Source organism: Miscanthus floridulus, chromosome 4 (assembly GCF_019320115.1).
Source record: "Miscanthus floridulus cultivar M001 chromosome 4, ASM1932011v1, whole genome shotgun sequence".
In the NCBI taxonomy this organism is placed as follows: Eukaryota; Viridiplantae; Streptophyta; class Magnoliopsida; order Poales; family Poaceae; genus Miscanthus; species Miscanthus floridulus.
Genome location: NC_089583.1, coordinates 28,173,544 through 28,184,090, shown reverse-complemented (window position 1 = coordinate 28,184,090; position 10,547 = coordinate 28,173,544). Strand labels below are relative to the sequence as shown.

At 44.0% G+C, this 10,547-nt stretch overlaps 1 protein-coding gene and 1 pseudogene across 1 annotated transcript; one reads left to right on the top strand and one right to left on the bottom strand.

Annotated features, from left to right (window-relative positions):
- Window positions 1–224: 224 nt before the first annotated feature.
- On the bottom strand, window positions 225–7,256 carry LOC136548311 (uncharacterized; annotated as a pseudogene).
- A 290-nt stretch (window positions 7,257–7,546) lies between these two features.
- Window positions 7,547–8,431, top strand: LOC136548309 (uncharacterized). Its single transcript, XM_066539885.1, has one exon. It carries the CDS (start codon window positions 7,547–7,549, stop codon window positions 8,429–8,431), a length of 885 nt encoding a protein of 294 aa, XP_066395982.1.
- The last annotated feature ends 2,116 nt before the right edge of the window (window positions 8,432–10,547 follow it).

The following is a 10,547-nucleotide window of genomic DNA, read 5'->3' as shown; positions in this document are numbered from 1 at the left end:
AGAAACATGATTATGTTAGCAATTAATCATGTTAAAAACTTATTTGCAAATGAGCGATGTATATATAATCTATGTTGCTTTTATTTAAACGTGTCTGCATAATTGTTAATTAAAAAAAGATTTAAATCATAAAATTCAGAAACATGTGATATGGTAAACATCAACACTAACATGTAGCTCGCAACGACACGATCCTAAGGCAACTAGAACGAACTAAATCGGAGTTAAAATGGATAAACGGTAGCTAATTTCGTCTCGGTGGCAAAACTATAAATTGCATCATCTTCTACCTTGTTGCGTGCTGTAGACCAGAACGAGGTAGCAATGGTGGGGACCTTCTGCAGCTCGTGAGGGAGAGGAAGGGCCTCGGTCAGGACCTGGGCCTGATGGCCGGCCGGAGGAGGGGGCTCGCACGCGCCCGGGCTGGGACGCAACGGTGGCCAACGGGCCCGCGGCTGCCCGCACGAGACAGGCCCGAGCGGCACCAGCAGGGGGCGCCGGCGGTGCTGCTGCCCTGCAGCGTGGCACGCGGTCAGGGACGGCGGTGAGGTGGAACCACAGGCCTGCGACTCGAGAGGAGGGGCGCGCAGGAAGGCCGGAGATAGAACGAAGACGTTCATCCATGATCCATGGTGGAGCTCTCCGGAAACCTCGTCTGAGAAAGAAAAACGAAGGGAAACGGTCAAAACGGCACGGATTCGCCCAATCAAGTTTACCACCGACGTACAGAACGCAGAGGTCTACCTGGCCGGAAAAGCCCCAAGGAAAGTTCATCGGAAACCTAACTTATCCGAACTTCGACGCCAAATGTTGTGTGTTAGGAGTGGCAGCTCGGAAAAAAAGATTTTAGATTTGGAATCAGCACCTGAGCTTAACACCGGCATATATATATATATACAGTGTTAGGGTTCGAGGTCAGAGAAAAACGAGTGATTTTTATAATTTCTGGATTTTTAGAAAATGATTTTTAGTTCAAAAACAATTCTAGAAAAAGCTGAAATCATTTTAAATCCTGGAAAAATATTTCCAAAATTCCAAAAATTGAAGGAAAACTTCGAGAGATAGATTGAGAGATAATGAATCCAGATAAAATATTTGGAGCTCATGAAAAGGGATTTTAGAGTATCCAAAAATTGGATTAAGCTCTAGAAAAATGGGAAAAGTCTTCGAAAAAGTTTGGAAAATTCCCGGAAAGGATTGGATGATGTCTAAACGTGTTGATAAAACTTACCACACACAGAGAAACAAAAAAACAACCAACAGACAAGCACCACATCGACAAAAGCCTGTCAATTTAATTTAGAAAATTTGGAAAACCACACTTTTCTGTATTGAAATTAGCAAAAACTTAATTAATCCTGAAAATTTTTTATATAAATATTGAAATTATTTATTTTATTTAGTGTTTTCCATGCCCAACCCCAAATCAGAACTTTTGGGGTGTGACACAAAGCTCGATTATATTGAAACCCAGAATCCCCTATGTGGCTTGACCAGATCGATCCACACGTGCCTCAACAGTACACTAAGAACCACGGACACTGAAGATGAAAAAAATGATGAGATATGATGCAGCGACCAATGACCGACACCAAAGAGGCTATGATGAAATGTAAGAAAGAAAGAAATGCCTAAGAGGCAAGACTTGCGCTGGTCAGCTTAGGCCTTGAGGTACTTGCACAAGCCTTTTCTTATTGAAATATATAAGGGTTGTTGCAGAAGTAATATTGAAAGGACTGCAAAGTTATAATGAAAGTACAATAGATTATTCGAATTTATTCATATAATTAGCTTTATGCGCATGAATGCTCACACCTACCGTTTATATTCACAAATCATATATATGATGGGGTCTTACATTGCACTAGCCTTTTATATGCTTACCTCTATATTTGAAATGGAGGAAGATGTATGGTTGAGGAAATGGAGATACACAATCACTACACACTATTTTTATCTGGAAATGGTATGCACCGGACAAGATGAGAGCAAGGTAGTTGATGTTCATTGTAGGCATTTTTGTCAGCAACTCTCCAGATCATGTAGTTGAGGATCTATACGGTGCACTCTGACATACTTGATGTGCATATCTCCTACAATAGCAGCAGTCTTTTCTACTTGATGAAATACTAGCAGCAGGTGGCAAGGATAGCGTGCTAACACGGCGTAAGGATTCTCCAATGATCTCGTGACTGTTCATGAGATCAATACAAGTTACAACGGTTGATACAAATCTCTTTTGTTCTTCATGAAGGACTAACTGAGGAGGTCCACAGCCTCTGACCCCCTCACTACGTCAAATATCATTTCCAGGGGCGGCTACAGTGCATTTGTAGGGGCGGTTCGGCCAGCCGCCCCTACGCAAGGGTCTCTACAAATCATGCATTTGTAGGGGCGGTTCTCAGACCGCCCCTACAAATCGATTTGTAGGGGCGGTTGGTACTGTAGCCGCCCCTACAAATCGATTTATAGGGGCGGTCTGGGAACACCAGCCGCCCCTACAAATCGATTTGTAGGGGCGGCTACAGTATCAACCGCCCCTACAAATCATTTTTCCGCCAAAAAAAATTAAATTTACAATTTAAATTGAACCAGAACATATATTTTTCATTTTTGATATCATAGTGCTTAGCATACAGTTGGTATGATATTCCAGGAAGTATCACAATATAAACTTTGGTGATATTCATGGATTACAGAACAAGTGAACACACAATAAATTTACAGAACAAGTGAACACACAATATAACTTATAATTAAGACTTCGCAGGAACATATGTAATCCCTGGCTCCTATGCTTACTGTTGTTGTTGCTGCTGTGGTGGTGGAGCTTGAAACCTTTGTGGTTGCCGCTCAAACTCTTGTTGTTGAAGTGCTATAGCTAGCTCCAGATCAGAGCTGCAAGCATAGGAGGGCCAATGTGGTAGCGTTAGAATTTAGATAACACATGCAAAGTGACTCAGGAGTGCACATCTATGATGATTCAGCACGTTGAGCACATTCAAAATCACAGTAAGGCATATATTGGTCATTCAAGTACATGCTAAGCCGACAGTCCAATACACAATGACAGAAAAACCATCAAATAATCGAAGTTCAAGAAAGTTATTGCGCTTGGTTAACAGCAACAATCAACAGATCAGAAAAGAAACTATAGGTTCAACTAGCATATCATTTATAGCCCCACTGACGGACATTTTCTGCACAGTACCATTCATACAAGATTCACATGGTTGCTGAAATCCAAACTAGGAATGTTGTACACACACACAACAATAAAGCACATTGAGAAAAACAGGTAGGAAGAACATACTTTCCAGAAGTGTTGTCAAATTGAGCAAGGTAATCCTATGAACAAAGATAAATTTGAACTAGTTAACATTAATGTACCTAATAAAAACTACAGCAGTTTATTGATGTTATACATACATCAGTACTCGTCATAGCTTGCTGTTCATTCCATGAATCATTTCTTGGAGTTTCAGCCTTAAAGGGTGTGAAGTTGCTGGTAAGAAAAACCCCATCTCCATTCACCTAATGATTGTCAGTTGAGAATGAAAAAGATCAGTAAAGATTTTGATCTCAAGCGAGAATTAAAATAATCACAAGAGTTAACATACCTCATCCAACCTTTGCCATACCAAATCAGTTTGGCTTATAAAACCTTGATCAGTTGCTAGGAGATATAGACTTCCGTTGTACTACAGAATAAATATACATAAGAAATAAAGACAGCTCCAGTTCAAGTACTCAAATTACGGAAGAAGACACAAAGCTCACTTTCGTTAAGTCCCTCTTGTATACAGAAGAGACTGCGACAATGAAATTTGACAATGTGATAAATGAGAATACAATTGAGAACATGTATTTAAACCATAGATTATTAGAAATATACCCATAGACAGTCAGCTGGTTAGTAGTGGTCTGCAGAAAATTATCAATCAGCTCCCCTGAAAATAAATCAATTTAAGTGTGAAGCCAAATATAGTAATTCTTGCATTGTACAAAGAGATTCACGCATGTACAAAAGTCAATAACAAAAAAAAATCTCACATTGATGTTCTGTGGCCTTGTCATCCATGGAAGGGCTGCTTTCCCCAGTCTTGTCAGCCTGCTCAGCAAGAACCACCTCCCCCTCATACACTGGCTCTTGATTTTCATACACCATATTTGTGGTGCCAAGTACGTGCTCTTCACCTTGGTATATTGGTTCACATTCATGAATGCTTGAAGGTAGAGGCTCAGATTTATCTAAAAAATCACTTTTCACATCCAGTTCTGTGGTAGCATGACCTGGAACAGCTCCACAAGTTGCAACTGATCATAACCAGCAAATAACTATCAAAGCAGCAACTTGTGTTTCATCTAGTTTGATAAGTACTGACACTTACAAGTAAACAAGCAATCTAAGCAAGAACAAGTAATCCCATCTCGAGAAAAAAGGGGAAACAAAACAATTGGTATGGCTGCGAGCTACTACTAGGCAAGAACAAGAACATGCCGAGTTGCTCATCACTTGGGGTCATGGATCTTAAAAAATAAATTCAGGACATTAAATTCGAGCGGGATCCCCCAAAACTTATGGAAAACAAACCGCATCGGCAGCTTGGCTAGATCGATCTTGCCTAGCGCCCATGGCAGAAAGCGAAGAAGCTAGAAGAGGTACGGTGGAGAGATTAAGAGCTAGCAGCACAACACTCTCTGCACTTCCGCAGAAGGGGCGGACCCAGCAAAAGACATTTTTTTTGCAAAAAAAAATCAAAGTTTGTAGGCATAATACATGTATACTGGACTTGTAATTGGATCAATCAAACCTGAACACAAAAAGCTTGGGTTCGGGAGGCAGGAACGGAACCGATGAGGCGGGCGTACCTAGGCGGGTGATCGTCACCGGCGAAGGTTCCGAAGATGGAGACCTGGCCGCCTGGCGTAGGGCGGCGCAGTCGTCTGCACCAGAAACAGTCTGAGCGCGGGCTAGGGGCACGGGAGAACCACCGAGAGAGAGAATGCCAGGGTGCGCGGAGGAGATCTCGGCTCGGATGTAGGCGGCGCAGGGATTAAGAGCTACCTCGGCAAGGCTACCTCAGCTCTCTATGAGAGTCCGCATCAGCATCTGAAGAGAGAGAAAGAAGAAGAGAGAGATTAAGAGCTAGCAGCGCATCACTCTCCGCACTTCCGCACTCCGCAGCAAACAAATCCAAAGGGAGACAGATTTGGATCTGACTGCACTACCATGGAACAAGGAAGCTAGGTTCACTTACCACCAGCAGGAGAAGAAACGGATTCGAGTCCGGGCGCTTGAGAGGATTAGGGTTCCGATGGGGGGGGGGAGGGGGCGCCTGAGTTGCGTTGCGTGAGAAGGGGATGGGGAGGAGGAAATACCGGATCTACCGGGTATGGTTCAAGCAATCAACGATTTACCTCAGAGCAGCCGCAGATCTGCACGGGGCGACAAGACCTGGGTGGTGGGCGGTGGGCGGTGACGGCGCGGGAGAGCGCAGCTCAGCTCAGATTCGGGACCCTCCCGTCTCTTCCCCGCTCCCGCCCTCGCTCTCTCTCTCTCCACCGGCGGAAGAGTTGACCTCGCTCGGCTGATGTGGAAGTGGAGATGGGGAGGAAGCGGTCCACGGCGAGGACGGGAGGAGGCGGGTCAGGGAGGAGGCTAGCGACTCGGGCAAAGAGGGGAGGAGCCGAGTAAGAAAATGGTGCGATGGGGGGGAGGAGGAGGTGGAGAAAGGCGGCCGCAGCCGCCGTGCCCGCTCGTGCCAGGCGCCGCCGCCGCCCTGTCCACGTCGAGGGAGAGAGGGAGCGAAGAGGAGAGAGAGATTGAGAGAGAGAGAGAGAGGAGGGTGAGAGAATTTTCTGGCCGATATATATACAACCGCATTTGTAGGGGCGGTTGGTGATCCAGCCGCCCCTACAACTAGAAACGTCGGGGGTGGCTGGTGAGTGAGCCGCCCCTACAAATCAGACCTATTTGTAGGGGCGGCTTGTATCACCAGCCGCCCCTGCTGTTCCATTTGTAGGGGTGGCTGGTGCCTAGGCTCCCGAGCACGCCACTGTAGGGGCGGCTCCATCACCAGCCGCCCCTACAAAAAATTCGTACCGTTGTTAAAAATCATTTTTTACGTAGTGCCTGTCTCATGCCCGCTAGAAGCCTAGAACAAAATTGTATTAAAATATCCACAAAGTGCTGTATTATTTATACAAAATAGCACAAACGAAACCACCAACCCTGATCGGTTTATGGCTTTGGTTCTAGATATGCAACCACAACCTTGTTTTTTTTCTTTTTTTCTAGAACACGACTTCACGCATATTTCATTAAGAAGGAGAGGTGCCAAAAGAACGACAAACACAACGCAACTATGGGAAAGCCCCCATAGTGCTGGTTACAAAACCACAAATATAGTGGTTAGGAACCTAGACGATAACATAACATAAAGAAAGGCTAAAGGGAGAGGCCCTCCACCATGAACCTAACACTACTAGAAATCCTTTCATCTATGACGTTTTGGGTATTACGATCCCAAATTTGGTCACTGAACAAGGTTCATCAATGACAAAATTTCGTTATTCGTCATGGATGACCGGTTTGGGCGTCAACCCCTTTGTTCAACTATGACACAGTAGAAGAAATCATCATAGAAATGTTGTGAACTCGTCATAGAAGTGAAGCTCAGTAGTTTCACCGTTGAGGTCCCACCTGTCAGCTGAAATTTTCGTCATAAAAGTGAAATTAAAAAAAATGTGCGGTGCCTAGGAATCGAACCCAGGACCTACACTTCCCAAGCAAGATGGCTTACCATCACACTACAAATTCAGACATGTTACAGAGTGGGAACATTAATTATTATCTATTTGAATAATTCATATATTAAAAAAATGTGCGGTGCCTGGGAATCAAACCCAGCACCCTTCACTCAGAGTCAAGTTGCCTTACCATCAGAACACGACTTTGGTCATGCTCAGAGATGATTTTTTTTTCTTATTCGTTTATTGAATCAGTTCTATGACTCAAACCCAATCCAATCGTGCTGCCCCCAGATCCAAACCCAACCCAAATCCGGTAGAGGACGGGAGTAGGTTCTCCGTTGGTGGCGAGCCTCTCCGACGGCCAGCTCCAGCGAACCGCTCTAGCAGCCTAGCTGGTACGGGATGCGCTGGCGGGCAACTGCTCTGGCGGTGTAGCGGGCTGCTCCGGCGGGCACCTGTTGCAGAGTAGGTTCTCCGCCGGCGGCGTGCCTCTCGGGCATCTACGGCGAGCCTCTCCGGTGAACCGCTCTAGCATCCTAGCTGGTATGGGATGCGCTGGCGGGCAGCTCCTCTAGTGGCGTAGCGGGCTACTCCGGCGGGCACCTGCTGCAGCATAGCTGCTTCGGTGTGCACTGGCGGCGTGCTAGGGTGGCTACTTCAGCTACTTAGAGGTATTGTCCCCTCCCATTGCTTGCAATTTGTAGAGCAGTAGATGTTTAGACAAGGATTGGTAGAGCAGTTCATGGCTTTTGTTCAGCTACTTAGGCCTAATTTTTTTTGCATTCAGAAGATGGACAGAACATGGATTCATGCTACTCGGTTCAGTGATGAGTTCACTGTAGGTGTTGATAAGTTTATGTCTTTTGTTAGAGATAGATTCAGTCCGAATGATGCTATACGTTGCCCATGTCGCAATTGTCTGAATCAATCTTCACGGAGTCTGAAAGATGTGCATGACCATGTTTATCTCCATGGATGGTCAGCTACATATACTCGGTGGGTACACCATGGAGAAGATTTTGATGTTGACATTGTGGAATTTGGAGAGGATGAAAATGTACCTGCCTATCTAGGTGATGTGGTAGATGTGGAGGAGCCCGACAATGAAGATGATCATGATTCAGTAGAGATGATTGCAGACTTGTACACAGCTGTACAACAAGATGGAGAACAACCTATGTTTGTGAAAGTTCTTGAAGATGCAAAACATGCTCTTTGCCCGGGTTCAGTTCAGTCTAGGTTCTCTTTTCTAGTAAGATTGCTACATATCAAGTCATACTACAGGGCCAGCAACACAGCATTCAGTGCATTTTTGAAGTTATTGTCAGGGTCATTCCCTAATTGTTTTCTTCTAGATTCATATGACAAAGCAAAGAAGTATCTCAAAGAGTTGGGCCTTGGATATGAGTTAATCGATGTCTGTGACAATAACTGTGTGTTGTTTCGCAAAGGACTTGAAAAACATGACATCTGCCCAAAATACAAGGAATCTAGGTGGGTAGATGGAGATGCTGCCAAACGGATTCCTAAAAAGATTTTGAGATATTTTCCTCTTATACCAAGGCTGAAGAGGATGTTTGCAAACAAAGCAACATTGGAGGAGACCCGGTGGCACAAGGATAAAAGGGTTGCTGTGGAGAATGAAATGACCCATCCAGCTGATGGCTTAGCCTAGAAAGATTTTGATGCTGTGTTTCCAAGCTTTGCTAGAGATGCCAGAAACCTAAGGCTTGGTTTAGCAACAGATGGGTTTAATCCATTTGGAAACATCAACACAACTTATAGCATGTGGCCTGTACTTGTAAAGGTATACAATCTACCTCCATGGTCATGCACCGCTGCATCCAACTGCATAATGGCATTGCTCATCCTAGGACCAAAGTCTCCAGGCAAGGACTTTGACGTATTCTTACAGCCTCTCATTGAGGAATTGTTAAAACTCTAGGAGGGAGTCAGTACATATGATGCATTCACTGGTGGGAAGTTTGACCTTCGTGCTGCAGTACTATGGTGCATCCATGATTATCTAGCTTTGGGTGTATTGTCAGGGCGAATCACTAAAGGTTACTATGCATGTATCTATTGCAACAAAGATCCATTATCAAGGAGTCTTAGGAAGAAGATATGTTACATTGGACACCGTCGCTATCTTGATAAAACCCACAAGTGGAGAAGAAGCTTGGCCTTTGATGGACACCGAGAGAACCGGGGTGAGCCAGGAAAGTTGAGTATGCATGAGACATCAGAGTGTCTAGAGAAATTAAAAGATGTTACTCCTGGTAAGGCTGATGGTACCAAGAAAAGGAAACGAGGACAGAAGGACAAGGAGCCAAAATTGTTTAGCCGAAGGTTCGCTCTATGGGACCTTCCTTATTGGAAATACTTGAAGCTGCCACATAATCTTGATGTGATGCATATAGAGAAGAATATATGTGATGCCCTTCTAGGCATAATACTCTGTCTTGAGAAGAATAAGGATACAGTTAATGCGAGACTTGATTTGCAGGATATGGGCATACGTCCTGATTTGCATTTAGAAGAAGATGAAGACAATTCAGTTTCCATGCCAGTAGCATGGTATTCCATGGAAAAAAAGAAAGGGTTGCATTTTGTGTATTTCTAAAAAGTATTCGGTTTCCATATGGATATGCTTCCAACCTAACAAGATGCATTAGTTCAGATGGTTCCAAGGTGCAGGGTCTCAAAACCCATGATTGCCACATCCTTCTTCAATGAATTTTAGCTATTGGTCTCCAAGGACTAGTGCACAAGGACATATATGTAGCAGTTGTAGAGTTGGGTAAATTTTTCTAGGAGCTTTGCAGTAGGAAACTAAAGGTTGATAGATTGAAACGTCTAAAAGCAGAAATCCCTGTGATACTTTGCAAGTTAGAGAAAATATTTCCTCCTGCTTTTTTTGATGTGATGGTCCACTTAGCTGTCCACCTTCCTGATGAAGCACTCCTAAGAGGTCCTATCCAATATGGATGGATGTACCCAATCGAATGGCAAATGGGCACTTTGAAGGGGTTTGTGAGGAATAGGGCTAGACCTAAAGGGTCCATCGCTGAGGCGTACATAGCTAATGAGGCCTTGACCTTTTGTTCAAGTTACATGGAAGATGTTGTCACTAGATTTAATCGAGATGATGAAAAATGGCATCATGGAGCAACTGATGGTGACCTCCCTATATTCCAACATGGTGTTAACTCTTGGGGGCCAACAGGCAGACATATCTTGATGATAAAGAATTTCACAAGATTTGTTGGTATGTGCTAAACAATAGTGAGGAGGTAGAGCCATATTTGAGGTGAGTTTTTGTGCTAAACAAGATTTGTTGGTTCAGTCAAGATGGCAAAGCTAGAACCATTAGAGATGATGGACTTTTTAGATCCATCAATGTAGAGAGGCTTTGGTACAAGATGGACCCATTCATATTAGCAACTCAGTCAAAAAAGGTCTTCTATGTGCAGGACACACAATTTGGCAAAAATTGGCGTGTTGTCCAAAAATTTGAGCATAGGAGCATGTATGATGTCAATGAAGTAGAATTGAGCACTGTTCACCAAGATGAAAATGGTTATGATAATGAGCTTGGGGTACAAGATGATGTTGATGATGGCTTGGATGAGCCTACATCAATGCACCAATGTGTGGGTGGCCAAAAATCTACTATTCCTGGTAACTTACAAGTTCTTATCAATAGAAGGGAAGAAGACATGGTTGAGGACAGTGACTCTGAAAGCTGTGAAGATGATACTATCTTTGAGTATTTTAGTGACAATGATAGG

What these genes read in the sequence shown, in the direction of transcription:
- LOC136548309 (XM_066539885.1), top strand. Translation starts at nt 7,547, where the DNA reads ATGGACAGAACATGGATTCATGCTACTCGGTTCAGTGATGAGTTCACT.